The sequence below is a fragment of the Passer domesticus genome, chromosome 11 (genome assembly GCF_036417665.1).
Source record: "Passer domesticus isolate bPasDom1 chromosome 11, bPasDom1.hap1, whole genome shotgun sequence".
NCBI lineage: Eukaryota > Metazoa > Chordata > Aves > Passeriformes > Passeridae > Passer > Passer domesticus.
In genome coordinates this window covers 8,911,318-8,933,326 of record NC_087484.1, presented here as the reverse complement: position 1 = coordinate 8,933,326, position 22,009 = coordinate 8,911,318, and the positions used below count along the sequence as shown (strand labels likewise).

Sequence of the window (22,009 nt, the reverse complement as noted above, 5' to 3'; positions counted from 1 at the left end):
TGTCTCTGGTGCTGTAGGTGAAGAAACCCAGAACTACTCCAGCTGGTGAGGTGGTGCATCCCTGCTGTGGTATTTTAGAGCTGATCACTAGGACAGGCTGGTCATTACAAGGAACAATATTTTCCTTGTGTTCCACTCTGATGGTGTGATCTGAAACATGCTTTAACCTGTCCATCTGTCTCACTTTTTGGGTGATTGGATCTTTGTTACCAGGTTATTCTCAGATCACTCCATAAAAAAACCAACCAACCCATAAATTGTAATAGAGATGGCCCAAATGCAAGTGTATGAGGCAGAGCTGTCCTGGAGATATCACAGCATGGATTAGAAGTGGGACAGTCTGGAAAAGACTAGCAAAAATATTCTGGGAGATAAGAGATTGATTTACAAGGAAGGATTAACTGTTCAATGTGTATCTGCCAACACTGAAACTAGAAGTTTGTGAAAGATATAGTAGTTGATAGTTAAAAATATGTGGACCGAAATGAAAAAATGAGAATCATTTACGATGCTGGGAGGATAGAAAGGGGTGTTATAAGGACAAGTAAGGTAAAACAAAGAGGAAGCCTTTCCTGTGCAACCCAAAATAGACTGTAGTGTAGACTGCTAAAGAAAGGGCTGGAAACTCCATCACTAAAGATGCTTGGTAGCATACAGGAGAAAGTCATTGCAAATGTATTGTCATGAGCAGCCTGGCTCTGACCTATGGGGGCTGGATGACCTAATGTCTCTTCCATTTCTCACCCTGTGCATCTATGATTAAAATAGTTTCTATAATGCAAGTGCATTTTCAATTACACTTTGCTTTCTTGCGTGGGATAGCGGTGGTGCAGAGAACTCATTATATTTGTGGCACAATTACCGCATGACTTGTAGGAAATACTGCTGGTGCTTGGCCTTCCAGAGACTCTGATCTCTTTTATAAATATATTTTGGCTTTTCAAGCTATATAGGTATAAGACTGCAGTGCTTTTTTTTCTGTCTTCCCTCTTGCTTGGAGGCCATAAATATGGAGGAAAGAAGAGAAGGATAAATAGAAGGAATAATTGGTTCTGGTTCAGCAATCCAGTGAGCAGTCCCTGGTGAAAATGTAAAAGTTTATTGTTGTAGATGTGTAATACACCAGGAGTCATTGTCAGCTGCTCTCTTGGCCCGAGGTCTGTTTTCTGAACCAGGACAGGACATTAGCTAAAACATAAACACAGAGAAATTAAAAAGAGTAGTGCTGGTTTGAAGTTGGGCTTTCAATGCATTTTGTGCTCTGCTGGATTATTTTGGGGTTTATAACGCTCAGTGTTTGGAGGGATTAGTTTTTGCTTCCAATTATTTTATAATTATAGTTCATTTTTAAATTTATGCACCATGCCAAAAGAGTTTTGTGATGTGTCAAGTATCTTTGTCAGTCTGTTACAGGGCATTCAGAGTGCCATCAGAGATTTGTCAGGGTACTTCTCTTGCAGGCATATTTTTAAAATATATTCCTTTTAAGAGGCTGTCTTGGAAGCAGCCACTCGGGTTTTAACTAAAATCTGCCAGCATCAAGTGTGACAAATGTGGTAGACACTACAAGTAATAAATGTCTTTAGGAGTGAGATGTTGAAGTCTCAAGTGCTCAGGCACTGATTGGTCTCTGAAATGTCTCTTGGAGAAAGGGTACTCTGTCCTGATTTGAGTGATGAATATTAGCAGATTGATCCTTTGCTTATTGGCACTTTGTTACAAACCTGCACCGACACTGTGCTTGAGCTGGCTTTACTTGTGATTGAAGAACGAGATTGATTTCTGTGGTTGCCATAACAATGGGATTGTTGTGTGAAAAAATGTTAGTAGCATTCACTGGAGTGAGTTGACAGCTCTAGGATGCCTGTTCTCAGATTAAAACAACTGTTTCCAGCTCTGAGAAATGGTGTCTGCTTAGCTTTTGCAAGATGATGCTCAGCAGGGTCTTAGAAATGACCTGAAGAGCTTTAAGATTCTAAAAGTGCCTTTGCTATGCTTAATTTTAAAATGCCAGCTTTGAGCTGGAGTTAATAAGGGTAAACCAGGAGGCTGAGCTTTCACTCCCACCAGGCTATTGTGTGTATTCACAAAGTGGAGAGAACAGGACAATCTAAGGAGTCCCTAGAAGAATGTAAATGCACTGCAAGTGTCTAGACATGCAGTCAGTCGTACTGTGTCTTAGCACTGAAATACTCAAGTTTAAAGAAGGCTTGTGCTGCTGAAACTTTAATAAACATTGGTCATTCCTGTCTCACCTCCAGCTGAAGCAGCCTGGACTTTGGAAATGGGCTGATATTTCTGCAAAAGATTCAGCTTGGTGCTTCAGGAGCCTTTGGATGACTGGAGGGACTGCGGGCCATGACAGCAGAGCCTGGGGTGGGCAGGGTGTCAGGGAGCTGGTTGGGTCTTGAAGGCTGGAATTCACAGACAGCAGGTTTCAGCACCTTCAGGCTTCTGGTGTGTTCTTTGTTCTCTTTTGTAGTTGTTTAGGATGTGTTGGTCTGTAAATGTCTAGTGAACATCACAGGAGACTGCTTTGGTCTGAAAGTTGCCCTTGGGAGGGGAGTCAGAATGGTGGGGGATAAATGAGGTAATTAAGTTCAGGTGCCTTGATTCTATCAGCTTCCTAACACAATGAAGTGGAGAGGGAGGTGCTGATATCTTCTCCCTGGTGACACAGAACCTGTGGGAATGGTGGGAAAGCTGCACCAGGGGAAGTTTACACTGGATATTATGAAGCCTTTCTTTACCAAGGAGGTGGTACAACACTGTAACAGGTCTCCTAGAGAGGTGGTTAATGCTCCAACCCTGTCAGTGTTTAAGAGGCATCTGGACAAAGCCCTTAACTACAACGTGCTTTGGTTTGGTCAGCCCTAAATTGGTCAGGCAGTTGGACCAGATGATTGTTGTTGGTCCTTTCCAACTGAAACAGTTCTGTTCTGTTCCAGTTCATTCACTTCCCTTCCATTTCCTTCTATTCCATCCCCTGTGTCTGGGTTTCCTGTTGGAAGACTTCCAGTAATTCCCTGCTCAGCACCTTCCTTAGGTGCTCTGATTTTCTTGCAAAGAATCTCTCTCTTTTTCTCTCATGAGACTTGGCAGTCTAAACTCTGCCCACAGCCTCATTCCTGAGCACTCCAAGTTCAGACAAATGTCAAAGCTGGGCCTTCAGCCTGAGTGACTTGAGATGGTGGTGGCTGCTGCCAGGACCAGGAGGAGTGGTGATCTGTATCACACAGGAGCGTGGACATGGTTTGGCTGCCAGCTGACTTATGCTTGTGTTGCCTGGGGTGAAATTCCTCCATCCTCTGCTTTGCCTGGTTCCTGAATAGCTGGGTCATACTTTGCTTCTTAAGGCCTCTGCCTGCCATGAAAGGTTACACCAGCTGGTAAGGACAATGTCTGGCTTCCTGAAGGGTTTTCTGAAGCTCTAGTGGGTACATGAAGTTCTCTGGACTGGTGTTTCCTGTTGTTGGCATTTGTTAGTGCTGAAAATCTGGGCTCCATGTCTCCACTGGTGAGTTGGCTCATGTGTGTGCTGCTGCTTGCGAAGATCATTGAGTTATACAGGAGCATCTGTAGGGTGCTGCTCTGTCTATGTGCACAAAACTGGCACTTTTCTCCAAGCAGCAGGAAAACTGCACTGTTAACACCCAAGCTTTGCCCAGCTGGGTGGTCATGCCAGAAACCTTGCCTCTAATACAGCCTGAGCCCGTGGTTTGCCATTGCAGTGCTTCATCCTGCTGCAGGTAGCCTCTCTCCTGAGCAAAGAGTGAGCCCTGACCACTGGAATTTGTAATCTCCTGATGTCGTAGGTGTTCATATTTTATGGTTAAACTAAGTGGTATGTTTAATTCTGAGCAGTTTAACTGGCAAAAATGAATATATTGTACCAATCTTTGAGGCACCAACTGTGCAGTGTTTTCTCTGCTGATTCTTGTGGATACCTTAGCATAGATGTATACATAGATGTATGTATTTGCACAAAGTAAAACAAACTGCTGTTGCAGTCCTGTGATCTGTGAACATTTTAATTACCATGACGGTAATTCCAGCTCACCAACAGACTACTTATCTTACCTCTACTGCTGCACCAGCCATTTATTTTAGGTCCTGTTAAAGGTAAAAAGACTAACTGCTCTGCAGACATGCTTGTCTGCTTTAATTAGTCTTCCTGATGCTGCTCAAAGAGCACTGCACTTAATTAGCTTTCCTTAAATTAGGATTGATATACCAGCCTGTATAGGTTGACACTGTCATTACTGTGTAATAAACTAAGTGCTCTGTTCTGTAATTCTTTTTCCCCAGGTGGTTGATTTGCAAGATGCCAGGCAGAGCCAGGTTCATCAGGGCCCTTGTCACTGCCATGGGGCTGGAGGTGGCTTGGCCAGTGCTGCGGGGGCTGGCAGGGTCTGGCCAGTCTGGGTGGCTCCTGCTTTCCTGACTCTTGCTGGCAGGCCCACCATGGTCAGTTGTGAGTGGTTTCCCTGATCCTCCCAAAGTCTTCCAGGCATTGCCTTGCTCTGGTGCTTGAAACCTCTGAAACAAGGAGCAGGGAGGAAAGGTTTTGTTCTTCCATTGGCAGAAACTCCATGCCAGAGCAAGTTCACCTCTGCAAGCCTGCATGAGACATCTGTTTTACTTGAAGATGTTCCTGTAAAAAGTGGCAGTTTCCACATGGAATTTTTTTTTACCAGTGCTGAGGGATTCTTAAAGGCTTTCTCCAGTCTTTTCCAGCATGAGGACCAGAAAATCTCTTAACTCTGCGTGTCTCTATCTCTTAAACCATTTTCTTTTAACCAAATTGTGTGTATGTTAGAACAAGTGGACTTAGATAATCTCATTACTTTTACAAGTGCGTTTTGACAATTTGAAATTAATAAACCAGGTTTTTATTAGGTGTGATGACAATGAGAGATGCTTCCTTTGAGGCCCTGAAAGAAGGGAGAGAGGGGGATGATCAAGCTTCTTAATCCAGAAGGTCACCTTGGTGGCCCTCCAGAAGCTGGAGACACTGCCAGTTTGCAATACCTGTAGTCAGTGCAAATGTGTGTGCATGTAGCTGTGGATTTAAGTAACATGTTCCTCAGCAGGTGCATGAAACATTCTGTCCCTTGTGGTTTGATGAAACAACTCGCTGCAGGCTGGTTGGTCTTGTTGCTGGTTACAGTCAGAAATGTGGTCTGATCTCTCCGAGGTCCCTCGTGCCACAGCCTTTGGGGTGTTGCACAGCCTGACAGCATGGTCAGGGCAGCAATTTGGTCAGGGCTTCCCCTTCACAGGGCATACTTGCCACATAGCTGAGAGCAGTGTTGTTTCTTCACCCAGGTGGTTTTCTCAGCTGCCTCCAGGGTGCTCCTGGCGGTGTGTGCAGGGGTGGCTGGTGCAGGGGCCAAGGGAGGGGACAATTGCAGAGTGTGCTGCCCACACCCAGCCTTTCCTACCCTTGCTTCCACTGCATTGCCTGATTCTCCAGGATGAGAGATGGCTCTCTGTGGCATCCTGGAGATAAAAGTGATACCACTGAGCCTGGAGGAAGAGCAGGAGGAGATGGCTAAGAACATGAAGGCTCTGCAACACTTCTGAAGTATCCTAATGCCAAGGAGTATCATTCCCTGTTTTACTTGCTCAGTGACTTTCTTACCTCACCTTGCACTCTGTGCCCAGAATAAACAGCCTGTGACAAGCTGCAAGTCTGAGTCCTTTGAATAGTTCTAAAGGAGAAACAGATCTGAGCCTAGTGGTTAAACATATCTGAGCTGGTGAGAAATGCTAAATCAGAATTTGGACCTCACTACAAATTTGTATCTGTGAGTTTATGGATCTCAGACACCTGTGAGCTGTGCCTGTGCTGGCCATTCCTGTGCTGAGGGACAGCTCAGAGCCAGCCAGCGTGTCCCCAAGGGCAGCAGGCTGAGCACTAAGGGAGGCTGGGGCTGCCCCACCAGACTTGCAGGTTTGGACTCTCTGAACTGGGACCACCACTGGCCTCTGCAGTAGACTTGACTGGCCAAATACATCTCAGCAAAACAGCCCATTAGTTGCTACCATTGTATAAATGTGGCAAAATATTTGGCACCCCTTTTTTCCTGCTCACTTCTGTTTGGGGCAGGCTGCAAATATGCACTTTGTTGAAACCAATCTGCTAATTTTTAAACTGCCTGGAGCTACAATTCACAATGGGTGGCAGATGCTTGTGGTAGCAGGCCCTGAACATCTGGGATAAGCTCTGTACTCCCCTGACACAGGAACCTACATTCTCTTTGAAGCAGGTCTTTTTTCCTTGCTCACTTGCAAGATGAAGCAAGTCATTTGTGTTCATTCAGTTGACTCTTTTTTAGTTAAATAACTTAAAGATTTACTGGATGTGGCTGGGGAGGGCACTTTATACCCTGTGCATTAATGGGACCTGGTGTAAATACATGCAGGCTGGCACATGTGTGTGTCCCCATGCTGTTTGTAGTATTGGAGTGTCTACTGCATATGCACAGCTCCCTAAAGAGAATTGCATGGTGCCTTGGACTGGTGGTATCCTGAAATTCCATCCTTACGTGGAATTTGAAGGAATAGATATTTATGGAATTAAGGTTGTTGGCAAACCTTTAAAAATTGGTTGATTTTTAGTGCTGGCACCAACAGATCAAAGTCCTGGTGTAGTTGAAAGATTTTATATCTTTCAGTGTCACAGTCTCTTAATTTGTTTAGATGCATGCAAAGGATCAGAAACTAATGTGCATCTGGGGATTAAGGCAGCTTTGCTATCCAATCTGAAAGCCAGCATATTCCAAAAGATTTTCTAAGTCTCAGAAGGCAGTGAAGTGCTTTACTGATTTTTATGTCTTTGAAAATCTCTATTTAGTGTGCCTGGTGGAATTACATAAATAAATGCTGCCAGCTGTCTGACACCAGCAAATACCTCCCAGAGCATTTCAGTATGGAAGTGGTAGGGCTGCAAAACTGGGGACACTTCTCTCACTGAGATAGCACCCATCCAAAAAGACTTTCTAATTTCATGTACACTTGCTCCTTTAAGAATTTGCTGTAATTTTCTCCTCCCACCTCTCCTACCCCAGGAGTAATACCAGTGGTTATGCTGTAAGAAAAATAATGTGTGTGTGTTTGCATTACACATCTTTAGAAGGGAGTTTCCATCACGATATGAGTCTTTCTGTGGCAAAAAGAAAAGAAGAAAAGCATGGTCTGATCTCTTCCATGGCAGCCTCAGCCCATACCATTGTGCTTGGGGATCTTTTAACTAGGGAGGGGCTGAACTTACTCTAAAAGTTAAGATAAAAGCAAAATAAGCCAGCAAACCCATTACTGTACTGACCTCATTGCTCTTCAGCTCTGGTCTCACATTCCTCACAGTGCTTGGGAGAACTCTGCTCTAGTCCAGAGGTCTGGGAAAGAAGTTGCTGTAGGACAGCCTGGAATGACGGGAGGCCCTGGAGCAGGAGTTTAGGAAGTCTTATTTGTTGAATGCTTCAGGTTTTGTGTCTCACTGGTGCCAGGCTCTGCTCTCTTAAACGTGATGGCTCCTGAGTCAGATGCTTTATTTGTCCCATCTGTGTGGCCACAGACCATATCTGTGGTCCTACTTGGTGTGTTCCCAGTGTTCCTGCCACCCACTGCTACAGGACATACACATGTGAGCCTTCCAGGGCAGGGCTGAAAATTCCAGGTGCCACCTGGAATGGTGTGGTACAGCACATGCAAAAGGATGTTCAGCTTTCCCTGAGCAACAAGTTGATCTGTAAGATCTAATGAGCTGATCTGGAGCTTGCCCTTCCTATAACTTTCATATTTTTTCCCACTGAACCTGCTTTTCCCTTTGGTCCATAATTGGCAGTGCAGGTTTTGTAAAGTCCTGCATCTCCTGGGTGTCTTTACTGGGACCAAAACTCTCACTCAGTATTGTCACATCCAGCCCAGTTTGTACATGTTCCAGTGCTCTGTTCTGTGCTAGCTGTGCTCATGGAGTGTCAGATGGTGTGACATCTCCTCTTTGGCATGGACATGAGGGTTATTTGTGTTCCATTTAACTTAGCAATTAGGAACAATCTATTTTTACTCTAGCTGCAAGGCATCTAGACTTTTTCCTGCTTGTTTCTTTGGAGTGAACTTGATGGGCTAAATTGTTTAGTTTTTGTGAGGGAATATCTGTAACGAAATGAAAGCTACTAAGACCAAGCAGTTAAACCAAAAAGAAAAATGAAAAAATACCCACGGAGATTCACTTGTCTAAACTGTTTTTTAAAAAATAGATTAGATTTAGAATTCAGATTAGACTGGATGATGTTTCAGCAGAGTCTTCTGAAAACATGGTTGTTGTTGTCTGGATGTCTCTGATGGGCTCTGTGTTTTGATACCTTCTTCGTGACTGGGAGATAAATTTTTCTTTTCTTTTTTTTTCTTTGGATAGGAAAGAATGCATTTTCACCATCGACCCATCAACTGCCAGAGATCTTGATGATGCTTTGTCCTGTAAACAACTCCCTGACGGTATGAGATATATTTTACAAAATACTTCTAGTGTTTGTATTCAGCTGTTGATACACTTCTATCTATAATTTGTCCTGAAGTATTCTTTGCCAAATATAAGTAGAGTAATAAACTAGTTCTTCTCCTGTTGTTTTAATTGCTTGTTTTTAGAAATCTTGGAGCAGACATCTTCAAACTGCAGTCAGACTTGGTGTTAGAAAATGCAGAGCCACAGTGTTTTGCATAATCAGGCTGTAATTTGATTTGAGCAGATCTCAGCTGTCTCCTGTCATTATGGGAGTTACAGCTGAATAGCTAATACACCACTTCTGCAGGCTAAAGTCAAGCAGAACTTTGACCTTGTGTACACAGACCATGGGTAAAGGAATCCAGTCTTTTGAAGGTCACTGGCTGAATTGTTTTTTGGTGTTTATGGGATGCTGGGAATTGTCAGATGAGCACAGTGTGCCTTATAAGTTGTGTTTTTCTTCTCATTGCCTTTTGAGCTTTCTCTTCTGCCTTATTTGTACTTTTACTATGCCGTAAGCCAACAGAACAGAAAGTAAAGCTCCAGAAGCCAAATCTTGATGATTATGACCAAAGGAACTTTTCTCTTGTAAGCTTACTTTGCCATCCAAGCTCAGCTCATTTAGTTTGATAAGATCCAGTAACAGGCTTGGTTAGAAATATTGCATGATTATATTAACCTATCCACCCCTAATAATGAAGATAAAGGTTGGGTTTTTGGGTTTTTTTTTGGTGTGGGTTTAGTTTTTCTTACTCTTGCTTATCATCACAATATGATGACATCCAAAACATAATTTCCATTTTTTAAAGTTGATTTCATACTGTGCAATGAGGCCAGTGAATTGTAATGTCATTTAGACCCAAGTACAGAGTACTATAACAGTGCTGTAAAACAGATAAAAAAAGCAGTGGTGAAAGATAATTTGAAGCCAATAAAATTAATTGTACTCTACAATAGCAGTTTTGAGGCAAGATTCAGGAAAAAATGCCATTCCGTTTCACAGAAAATTGAAAGAGTCTTCTTGAGAGATCCTAAGCTGAGCTCTGTTCTCCCTCTTTCCACTTTGTCATCTGAATCACTGGAGGTTTATGACAGCGTTGTGATCCCACAGGTCCACAGATCCAAAGTGTTGAAACTCTGGCTTCTGACCATTTACTGTTCACATACATGTGGGTTTTAGATGCTTCAGGAACCACTCAGTCAGCTGGTTTGTGGTGCATTGTTCTCTTACCCATAAGCCATTTGGAGAAAGTGTTCAAAGAAAGTATCAGTGTGAGCAAGAATTCTTCAGAATTCTTTCTGCCACAGAGCCTGCAAAGCCATGGCAGCCCTGCCACTCTTGCTTGGGGCTTCTGGGTATAGGCAGTGATGAGGGATGTGGCCACGGTCCTTAGTTTGCATCCTGATGGGGAATTTAGAAATAGTTCATTCCATCAACCTCTTCCTGGCTGGGACTGGGCTCTGTCTAGCTGGGGACATGCTTCTCTTCAGTTTCTGGCACAGGGGACTTCAGCCCACAGACCTGCAGCCGGCAGAAGACACCCAGATCTATCTCCTGTCACAAGTTCCTGGGACATTTTCTTGCATGAGAATTGAACCTCTCTGGACTTGTTACTATTTTGTCCTGGTGTGAATTTAACTTGTTGCTCAGTGATTTTCAGTCTGTGGTCCACTGGCCCCTGTGGCACTCTGTAGGGTACTATTACAAGCCCATGAAGTGTGGCTGGAGAAAGCAGGGATAATAAGTCCATCAGCAGAAGTGAAATTTTCTTAGGTATCTGTACTTTGAGTTAAAATTTTTTCAGGAATTTCCAGACTTAGGTCCAAAACCAGTGCTGGGGTCCTTTGGGGTCACTTCTTTGTGTTCACTTGCTTGCGAAGCTGTGGCTGTTTGCAGTTCTTCAGTGTTTAGGAAGAGCCCCTATGGGAACCTCAATCTTATGCTTGTAGAGCCTTTTGACATGTTTTGGAGGTACCCTGTGAACTTTTGGCTCTAAAAGTTGCTGTGATGGCTGCAATTATTATGACAAAGAGTTGTTTTAGAAGTTAAGAGCGTGTCCAGGTCTGGCAAGGCTGAATCTCTCATGAGGGCAAAGTTGTGTTAAGAGTTAACGCAGCTTTTATTCCAAATGTAAACGTGGTTACAAGAAATTATTATTTTTTCCATCCCTTTTGCCCATATGTAAAACACTTTAAAAAACCTCACCAGAAAAATCCCAACATGAGCAAACCACATATCTTGGCATCCTCATGATGTCAGGAGATCTCCAAAAATCAACAGAGAATGCAGAACCTAATTCAGAATTCTCTGTTGGTGTATAGCACTCTGAATTTCTACAAAAAAGCACATTAATTGCCCACACTTCCTCTATCAGACAGCTAAATCAGGGCATTTCAGAAGATTTTGGAGAATTAAATTGTCTATGAGTATTCATTAATAATTTATTCAAGACTGTGACAGTTTCTTTGTTTTGAAGGATCTTAGGCAACAAGCAGAGAGATAAGTGACTGTCTTTGCACCTTTGTGGAGTTTCCAGCCTCCTCTTATCAGATCTGGTCAGTGGATGAAGGATTCACCCGTGCTACATCCTCTGTAAAAGGTGGAAAGGAATTTTTTTGCTGAAGTAGCTCACAAATCTACCATGAAGAAGTACCCAGCAGCAGAGTGTCACTAGCAGAGGAAGCATGGGATGGCTGTGGGAAGAGCTGTATTTTTAATGGAGCTTGCAGTAGGATATTGCAGCAGTTGGAAACTTTTCCAGGGATATATGTTTTAAGTGGGCCAGTCAGGTTTTGAGAGGATTTTATATTGCAGTCTGTTTCTGATTAACGGCCGTGCTCCTCGTTATTGTTTAATGATAGCAGTAGGGAGGTGAGCTTGCTGTTCACATTTGTGAGTGTATATTTTAAAAGAGATCAGCTCCAATAAAGAAGGAAAATAGGGTTATTTATGTAACAGCTGCAGAAATATGAACAAACTGTACTCCATTTAGATGATTCAGCATAACCTTGGAGTAAAAGATGGCTCTGGCCTGCACCTAGTTTCTACAGCCTTTGTGGAGCTTTCAGGGTAGCTTGAGGTTTTAAACAAGTTCATTTCAGTCAATGCTCTTTTGTGATCCTTTCTGCACGTCTTCTAGCAAATTGCTGCAGCCAGGAAGGCACAGCAGAACCGTTCTCAGGTCGTATGGATGTTGCAGAAAACAGCTGTACTATTTTCAAGCCTGAATGTTTTCACCCAGGGTGCACAGGTTTAAAGATTTATTCTGATCTCAGCGTGGCAGGTGACCTGTGAGTCCCAGTGATGCCAGGCATGTTTCTCACACTTTCCAAACCTCTTCTGGGCATTCTCTGCCAGTGGTGCTTGCATTTCTGGTAATGTACACTACTGATGCAGTCATGTTTGAAGGCTGCTTACTGGTAGGAGTAGAAATGGAATTTGGCACATTTCAAGGCAGACAGTTCCTTCTAGTGAAAGGTCAGGCCATGATGGGAAAAGATGGAGCAAAAATTATGGGGAAGTATTTTTGAGGGATTGTCTTTTGCTGCTGATCTCAAAGCAGTGCTTTGGGCTCTACTGACAGAGCTCTGTACATCTTTTATTTGTATATTAATAACTAACATGGCTCTCACTTGTGTTTTACTTTCATTCCTGTATTCTTACAGTCTTTTACAAAGTAATTTAAGTTCAAGTAATTTACAACTTTTTTAGGAGGAATTGTACTGCAGGATAGAAATATTTTCTACAGACTGTTTGCCCTTTTTCCATGTCCTTAGTGACACTGGCTGGCTGCATTTTGGAGTGAGGCCATAAATAGATGTAATCATTGACTCTTCCCAGTGTTTGCCTGATGACCCAAGCAAAAGAGACTTCTGCAGTGTGCAGCCCCCTGTTTTTTTTTCTGTTTCCCTTAAATCCATTCAATCTGTTGGTGAATTTTAATCAGATGTACCTAAGGGAAATGGGATAAAAACATCAAACACATTATGTTTCTGTAAGTGTCATAATGGAATATAAGCAAATCAGAGAACTTTTCTTTGTGACCCAAATCTGGGAAGAGTGCAGCATGACCTTTCTGCTTAGCACAAAGTTCCTTGTGAGCTACAGTTTTTGGGAAAAGAGATTGAGACTTAGATCTCTGTTCAAGGAGCCTATTTCACACATTTTAGTAAAGCCAACTCATGTTTTGCCAAATGTTGATATAAAATTCTCCCTTTTCCACTGTAGCCCTCCAGGCTCTGGGGCTGCTTTTCTTAGACCTGGACAGCTTAGTAGACATCTCCTGGTGTGTGAGCTCCAGAATCTTGCACTTGAAAAACACCTGTAGAGCCCTGGTAGCCCCAAGATGTCCTCTACCATCTGAGGAGACTACCTGGTCTTCCTCTCCTTTGACCTGCATTCTTTCCTGGTGTAGTTTGCAAACACTTAGGGTGCTTTAATTTTGCCAAGTTCTGTGCGCTTATATTTGATTTTTAAGATGTAAATATTCCCTCTTCTATTCAGCTTCGTCTCCCTGGCCACTTAAGGACTTGCAGGGTGACATTTGCTCTAGGAAAATGTGGTACAGGACCCTTCAGCAAATCCCTTTGGTCCCTGCAGGACAGAGTATCAGGAGAGTTTGTAAATGGAGTAAATGTTTTTGTAACTTTGTAAATCTTTGCTTAAGATAAACACTGAAGAACGACCTAGTGTTGGATCAAAAGCTACTTTTGAAATGAGTATGGACTTATTTATCAAAAATAATTTATGAAATTACTATGCTTCCTTCTTTGTAAGCTATTTAAGCTGAACAGACACCAGACCTCCAGAGAAAATGACAGAAACACATTGACATATGATTCAAATGTCAAATGATCATAAACTGCAATTTGCGTAGATTTACTGCAGGAGTCAAATATGGGTAAAATAAAATCTACCAGGAGTGGGATTGCGTGAAACATTGGGTCAAATTTTACTTTAGTATCAGACATAATTAGCTCGTCTCTCCTGTTACCTGCTGGTTAATCTGGGGATGTTTTGTTGTGTCACCGGGAGAGTGAAAAATACATATTGCAGTGATTAGAAAGAGGCACATATTCTTTCTTCCTATTGAGGGCTTGTGGTTGCACATTCATTGAAATATGCAAAATGCTCTCAGATCTCTGCCAAATCCAGATCCCTGCTGTGCCCCACAGCAGGCTCCTGTGTAAGGCTGGGAGCTGCAGCGTGTGCAGTATATTTTGTCTCTTCTTTTTGAGGTAACGTGGGGTTGTGTGAGGAAACACACATCACTTCCAATTTCCAAGTGCAGGGTTGAATGGAATCAGAGGGCTGAATTGAGTCAGCTTTTCTCCCCCAAACCTCTCTCTTGAAATTGGTGGGACAGCTTGATGACGTGGGGCTCCCCTCGGTTCCCCTGGGAATAAATAGGGCAGGTTGCTCCAAACTGCTGGTGGCTGAAAGGGAAATAGACTGAGCCAAATCCCCAGACAACTGCACCCAGACTGGGTGTTAAGGTACTGGGGTGCTTAAGGAAGTTTGGATTTAGTTAGAGCATTGACTGCTAGAACATAATTTGTTAAAACTTTTTTTTTTCATATATTTGAAAACTGCTTGTGAGAAGGCTGATTAAAAGCTTGGTTAGGCAAAATTGGGCAGGGTTTGTGATTAGTAATCCATATTTATTGTGTTGGATTTTTATGTCATATATAAATATATTATAAATATTTCATCCTTATCCTAAAAGGTTTTTTGTGTGGTTTTTTTTTTGTTTGTTTGTTTGTTTGTTTTGGTTTGGGGTTTTTTTGTTTGTTTTTGTGGGTTTTTACGGTATGCAAAGAAAGCTGTGTAGCAGAGAGACATGGGATTAAAACGAAATAAAAGATATATTAAGGTAACAAAGACTGTGGCTGCAGAGCATGCAAACAGATGTGCAAATACCAGTAGAATTACTCATAAAAGTGAGTTTACTTTTCTGCAGGGAGGGGGGATGCTCTGGGCAAAGTCGCCTTCCAGATCATTTCAGTTCATGAATTCAGGACCTGGGACAATTCCCCAAAGATTTAGAGGCGTGGGATTTTGTGTCCTGGTGGACCTCGCTGATATTTGTGGATACAAACTTAAAAAAAGAGAGTGCCTGATTGTGTATTGAAGGAAAAAAAAAAAAGCCTTTAAGTAGACAGATAATGGAAAGTAGATTCAGAAATTTTTGTGCAAACAGATCTGAAAGCATTTTGCCTACGATTTCCATTCATGAAAAAGAACCCCAAGGACAAGGAGAGTCTTTGGAGAAGAACCACAGATTATAAGGGATGACCAGACAGACTTAGAGGGAACGGGACTTTTCAGTGAATGTAGCAAATAAAAATCAGAAGCTATGTGAGGCAGATAAACTTTAGAAGGGTACAAATAGCTGGCAGAACATTCCCAGGGTTATCTTCAGTTGCATGTTCTGTTACATGTAGGCAGCAAAGGAGTTACTGCTGTACATTGTCTTTATTATCAATTTTATGAAATGGTAGGATCCCTCAGAATCACTGGGTTATTGTTTTCACTTGTTATGTATTGCAGTGCAGTGTTTCAGAACCCTGATGAACAGGGAAAACATCTTACACAGTAATTCATTACAGTATTTCTTGATTGTCAACTATTATGCTAGATACACAGAAAGAGTAAAACCAAGTGCAGATGGAAATGTTTTGGAAATCTTTCCAAAAATAAACAAAACAGTTGGATGGCTAAAATTGAAATCTCAGTGACTTCCTTCTGTTTCCAAAGGAGTTGAAGAAATGTCAAGGCTGTTCTGTGGAAGTACATTGCATGTGTTTGGCCTAGCAGTACACCCCAAGGTCTCTCTGAATGCCTGGAATGCTGACTCAGCCTTGGATTGCTGTGTACAGTAGAGATATCGCAAAAGGGACTGACCTAGCAGCAGAGAGAGGCTGGTCCCTCCCCACTCTAAACCTTCATTTCAGGAACAGGATGATATCCTACACCCAAAAGTACATCTCAAAAGCTGTTGGGTGTCACTTCCCATCTCTTTAAATTCAAAGACTGCTGATTTCCTGGTAGAGCCTCTTGAATCAGTCTTGGAATAGAAACAATTGATGACGTGAATACCAGAAATTGTCCTTTTACCTTTGTCATGTTGGCTGCAAACCTCACTGCTGAGAGGCTGCCGAGGGAGCTCAGGGCAGTGTGCCTTGGTAACTCTTCCTCACCAGCAGAAATTGCTTTCTGAGCCAGGAATCTGAGTCACAGCAGCACAGCCATTGCCTCTGTGTGCTGATGTCTTGACATCTTGTCTTGATGAAGGGTGGAAGATCCATCCTCCAAGTGTTGAATTTGAGCCTGCATGACAAAGATTCATGCTGGGTCTAAGTTTTAAGTAGTCGTCTAGAGATTCTCCCAGATGTGCCCATACAATTAGTAATGACATTCAGTGGATAAACCTGATGTGTTGGGGGTTTGTAGCTCCTCTTAAGTTGCTCATTACTTGAGTCTTGCAAAGAAATCAATAGTTTACAATAGCTCTGAGTGGAACTTTGTGTTTTGTCACCTCAGAAGGTCTGTTCATCACTCATGCAGGCACAGAGGAAACCAGCTCTGCTGTGAACCTCTGCAGTGTAAGCAGGTACCAGCACAGGAATGGGGACAAAACCTGCATGGCCAGAAGGTGGGACACAGGCATTGCTGCATGAGGAACCACTGTGTCTGGTCTCAGCCTTCCCATGGACACCTTTCATATATCAAAGGAATGTTACATTGCCTTTGTTTTCCATCATTGTACTGTCTGTCCCCAGTTGTTCTGTGCTCTTTCCTGATTTTTACTATTGCAATATTTGTGCCCTACTTGTATCTGTATTTTTCTGCTTGTATCTCGCTCAGCAGCGTGAAAAACATCCTTATTCAGTGTGCTTATTCTGTTGGGTATCATTGCCTGTGTCCTTCAGTCTGCAATTAAATGTTTTATCTTGAACATGCTGTGTGAATTCTGTCCTGAGTATTTAGTGTTTTTCCCCCAGGAGAATTCCCTCCTCGTGCAAGTATCCAATGTAATGGTGCAGGAGTAGTGCTTGCACAGAAGGGCTCTTTCATTCTTCTCCAGAGTTATTGCATCAGGTTTTAAGGTGGTTTTCAGGACAGGTGTAGGTAGTAGGTGCCTTCTGGGTGGCAGCATCTTCTGTCACAAGGTGATGAAGAGCTGGTGTGGGTTTGCTCATCAAGCAGTTCCCTGTGTTACTCTGCCTTGGTGATGTGCTATCATCTGTGAGGTCTGGCATCACCTGGTTGGTGCCAGCATTGTTGTCTCCAGCTCATGGGAGTTTGGAAGCTGGGGAAACACCACCAGGACAAAGATCTACCCTGGGTTCCCATAGGAGGATTGACCTTCCTGCTCTCCTGAGAGCCTGAGAGAGCTGACCAAGAGCCATCTCTGAACATCCCCTTCAGATGTGGGAGGTCACCTTTCCTGCAGGATCTTGTGCTGGTTTGTGTGCAAACCTCAGGGCTCTGTAGTGCACAGTGCATGAAATGCCACCCTATGAAGGTGCCCTGGCTTTGTTTTGAGGTATAAAACATGGCTTTAAAATTATATAAAGTGGTTTTAGGACATTGCTGAATTTATTAGCTGCTGCAGACAAGAATTTTATGCAATTCACATGAAAGACCTGCTTCCAGAATTTAATTTAGTAATAGATATAGTCTCCTCATAATTTTGAAACTATTTTAAGGATTGCTGATGGCTCATGGAGAACTCTAGAAAATATTTCTGCTTTTCATCTTCACTTGTCCTTTGCTGCATTTAATGAACAGATGAGTTTTGTTTTGGACCTCATCTAGAGCCGGTCACAAATTGGTTTGTACAATTGTAGTTGTCTCTGTAACATTCAGTTGATGCAAGGGACAAAATGCCTGAAGGTCAGAGTAAAACATTACTTAAAGAATCATGTTATTCTGGATTTTAGACTCATTGATGTCCAACATTGACCTTTTAACTTAAAGAAGAAAAGAAGAAAGTAACAAAACCCCTGTTATGTTTTATTTTTGTGAAAAACTCTGATTTTTTTTATTCTCTTAGAACTGCTAAAAGCATCACTTCACAATGTCACCATTCCTGTCAGTAGTTTCTCAGATGGTTGTGGAAGTTGAGGAAGTGCCCAGACTTTCAGTATGGGGAGAGTTAACATGTAAAGATGTTTTTGGGTTTTTTCCTCCCTTCTCTTGTGATCTCATGCTGTTTCTCAGTTTGGGGCCATTCTCGGCTCTGCTCATGTTGAGGACTTGGTCCATCTTCCAGCTCCTGAGTTTCGGCAGTTAAATGAGAAAAGTCACAGCTTTTGTTATCTTTACATCAGCCTGGCTCCTCAAGGAGATGATGAAGATTGAATGTTTTAATGGTGATTTAAGAAGCAAAGCAAGAGCCCAGACCCAGCCAGCACCTCTGCAGCCTGATGCTGACACAGTGCATGTGCCACCTCCCACAGTTTGCCATGTGAAGGGTCTGACCTTGGCCACCTCTCCAGGTGCTACAGACACCAAAAAGGTGACCAAGCACAGTTCAAAGGAGAGTTGAAATTTCTTGGAACCTTGTCCAGGCTGTTCCTGATGTTTTAAGTCTCTCTGTTACTGGTGGGTGAAGTGGGTTGATTCTCTGGGACAATTTTCACTCAAACCAATGGCAGAGGGGTTTGATAGCATGCAGCATTTTTTTGATTGTTACCCTTTAGAGGTGTTCATTGTTTGTTTGGGCAGACAGTTTTTCAGTTTTGAAGTTGTTGCAACATTTACTAAGTGGGTGGAAATGTTTGGATGAAAAAGTTGCTGCTCTGTGCCCTGGGGACTTGTCCTGCTCTCAAGATACAGGATCTGATCCTTTTGCCAGAGTCTTCTTGTGAGGTTATGTCAAGGAAGAGACCTTTAAAGAAGGGAAAAGCTATTACTTGCCCAAAAAAGGCTGCAATTAGTTGCATTTCAGTTGGCTAAAGGGCCATCATGTGATAATTTAAAAAAATTTGGTTTCTTGGTAAACAAGTTAATGGATTTATGCTCAGTTGCACTGTGTCTTCAAAAAGCAAAATGGCCCTAGGGCACACAAGTAAAATTTAAGGACTTTCCATGTTATTTTAAAATAAGTAAAACACACTGTCTGCTTTTTTGAACAACTTGAATTCCTTTGGTGGAAAAGTAACCTCAGCTGAGAATTAAAGCCACCCACCTTTGTCTTCAGACTCCAGAGCAGACAAAAAACTTGCTCTTTCCATGGTTCCACTTTATTAAACTCTTCTCCACTACTCCATCTTGCACTTCCTTTGCTTTCCCACTTGCTCTTCTTTCCTGATCACTCATTCTTTTTTCTCTCTTTTCTTCTCTCTCTTTCCCAAGATGGTCACTTCTATAAACCTTGAGCTGTATGTGTTCATACACATGCCAAAGACAAGCAGAAATATTTGGGTCATGTCATTCATTTAAAGGTGTGTGTTAAAGGTCTGTGATGGCCCCTTCCTGGTTCCGGCAGCTTCCCCAAGTCTTGTTGCCAATTTCTGCTTCAGTGCAAATTACACTGGGTTTATGTCCACCCCTTTATGGTCTGCAGCCCCTCTGGCTGTCTCTTAACTGTGATCCTCTGTGGCAGACACTGTCCTCCCCCTTGATGGAGACTCCTGATCTTCTGTAGCACTGCCAATAGCACCAAAATGTGTATGTAGGTTATAGGCCTCATTTCTCTCTCTTTATGCAAGTTTTTCATACTTTTGCAAGGTGCTAAATATTGCTTAGCAGATAAGAGCAACAGCATGATACCCCCAGGGCTGTGGAATGGGAAAGAACTGTAATTATTTGCTGCAAGAGTTTGGTCTAACCAGGGAACAGCTTGGGACTGCCTTGAAGTGCTGGCAGCAGGTGGGTAGTTGGCTGTTTTCTGGATAGAGCAAACACATTGCAATTTGCTTTGAACTCTTCTGTATCTCACTGAAGGGTGAAGACAGTGTTGGAAACAGTATATACCAAAAACCCTGGCATTTGATTTTAAGTTGACTTAACACGTTTGTTCATATTTGACTTCCCTCCTGAGGATGATGATGCTTGAAAGTGAAAAGTATTTCTCTCCATAAATGGGAGAGAAATACTGCATGGTAGAGAAATACTTTCTGATGTTTTATCCTTGAAGAGCTCTGGTTTTCAGTTATATGACCCTAAAATTCACATATGCTAGGGTGTGAAGTGAAATTGCTTCATCTCTGGATTTGTGCTGTTACTGACGAGGGTTGCTGATGATGGAGAAGAGGGATTTGATTCCAGTGTGTTCCCTCACATACTGTTCAAATACATTCAACTCAACTTTCTAATTCCAGGGGCAAGTGCTCGATGTGACCTGCTGGGTTGACAGCTCTTATGAAGCATTTACAGATTGAAAATGCCTTTTCCTTCTCTTCCAGATCCTTCTTACTAATCCCTTTTTGTTTATAATTTTTTCAATAAAGAAGGAAATAAGTTCTCTGAACTGTTTTGTCATAGAGAATGAGATCATCAGAAAAAAAAAAAAAGGAAAAAAAGAAACAGCCTGTTCTTTGTTCTTCTGCAAGGTGCCACTGCTCTCCTTTGATTTTAGCATCACATTGACGCACAAGAGATTTTGTGGTGGGTTCAAACAAGCCAGATCCTCAGCTCGAGGAGCTGATCCTTCTCCAAAACAACTGTGTGCCCATTGTGCTGGGGGACACCTGCCTTTCATGGCTGTCACTCAGTGAGCTCCAAGAGGGGATCCAGGCTTCCAGAGAGTTGGTGAGACACAGGTCCATTCTGTTCTGCCATTGTCACAGCCACTGATGGTAAATGAAAGGCAAATTGTCCCCTCTGCTTGTGGCATCACAGCTGTGTTGTTTGCAGTCAGGTGACAAGTCCTGTCCCACTGGCTCAGAGCATTGGCCCAAGGGGGCTTTGGGTGGCTGAGTGCCCATCCCTTTCCCTTTCTGCTTGCAGACCTCAGGAGAGCTCCTCATTGCAAAGGGCCTCCTCGCTGGGTTTTGCAGTGCTGTGGTGTGATTTCAGACAATTCTCCTGTCTCCATCTCTGCCACGTCTCTGTGGTTGCAGAGAGGAGCTGATGGGGCTCAGCTGGTTAATAAAACACGCCTTGCTTGATTCTAAACTGCATTCCCTGTTGCTAAACATCTCCCAAGAGCAGCTTTGCAGCAGCAGAGTTTGAATGGCATGACAGTTTTGCATCCACTTTCAGATGAAATGATTTTAAATGAAAGAGTCCCAGAGATCCTGAGCGAAAGAAGCCATCCAAGTGCCTTCAGCATTTTTCATTGCAATAGATGCTCCCTGCAGCTATTGCTTTAATAGCTGCATATGAAGTGTCTGGCTTAATCTTCTGTACATTTTAATGTAAATTCATTTTAAAAAACCCTAGCCTTGTACTGGTAGTGTATACCTAGCATAAGGAGTTGTTGTGCAGCTTTAAATTCCCTGTTAAGAGAATTTGGGATGAAAAAAATCTGTAGTTTGTAAAAGTACTTGTTTCTCTAAGACATTTAGGATAGAAAAAGTCTGTCGCAATGGAGAGCTACGTGGCAAGGTTTGAAGGCTCTCTTTGCTGGAAAAGTGTATTTTTTCAACAAAATGGAGGTCAAGTAGACCATGTGTAGTGGCCTATGGTGTGTGAACCATGTGGTGTCCTCCCTCTACCCTCTTCCTCTGATCTCTTTGGCAAGACTTTTTACTCCATGACTCCTGGTTAAATTCGCTTTCCCTTTCAGGTCACTTTTTCTCCTTTTTTTTTCCTTGGGAAATAACATGAGTCTTACAGTGTGAAATGTTCCTTTTGTGACTTTGTCATAAAAATTAATGAGACTAGAAAAACAGTTTGTGGACCTGGAACAGAATTCTAGTGAAGAATATTTCTCTATCCACAATGCTCTTTCACTTTAATTAGCAAATAAACCAGGGAGAGAGCAGCAGGCAGGTATTCCTGTGCAGGCTTAGGCTGGTATTTTGTCTAGCACATTCAAAAGCAATGATTTGAGAGAAATCAGATTGGTTGATCACTGTGCTGTATCTTCAAGTTCTCTTGGTCTGAATATTTTGGGGGTGAGGGAGATAGGGTGATTCATACATGAGCAAGACAAACCCAAGAGCTGCCAGTTTGCATTATGTCAATGTATGTAAGAAAATATTTAGATAGAATTTCCATTAAAAGTTCAAAAGCAAGGGGCTCACGCTGACCCCAGCTTTTAGAAGCTCTGGTGGGAAACCTGAATGAAATTTAACTCTGCTCAGTGTGTTTTCGTTGGCTGACTCCATGTTTTATTATCTCATGCAATGAGGTCTTTCTTGGTTTGTCGATTTTCGATGAAGGACAAAAAGTTCATGTATGTAACAGTGCACATATTGAATTAAAGTGCGATTAAAGGCATGATGTAATGACCCCCTCTCCTTTTCCTTTAGTCAATATTTGCCTGCAGGGTCAATACGTTACAATATTGACTTCAAAGTATTCAATATTTTTTTACCTTCTGA

General features: G+C 42.5%; 1 protein-coding gene across 3 annotated transcripts in view; it reads left to right on the top strand.

The window, feature by feature from the left end:
• Window positions 1–22,009, top strand: part of DIS3L2 (DIS3 like 3'-5' exoribonuclease 2) — a 179,853-nt gene that overhangs the window by 84,855 nt on the left and 72,989 nt on the right. For all 3 annotated transcript variants that reach the window (XM_064385523.1, XM_064385524.1, XM_064385525.1), the window contains one exon: window positions 8,423–8,502. In XM_064385523.1, the coding sequence (XP_064241593.1) occupies window positions 8,423–8,502 (80 nt within the window). The remainder of the gene's footprint in view (window positions 1–8,422; window positions 8,503–22,009) is intronic.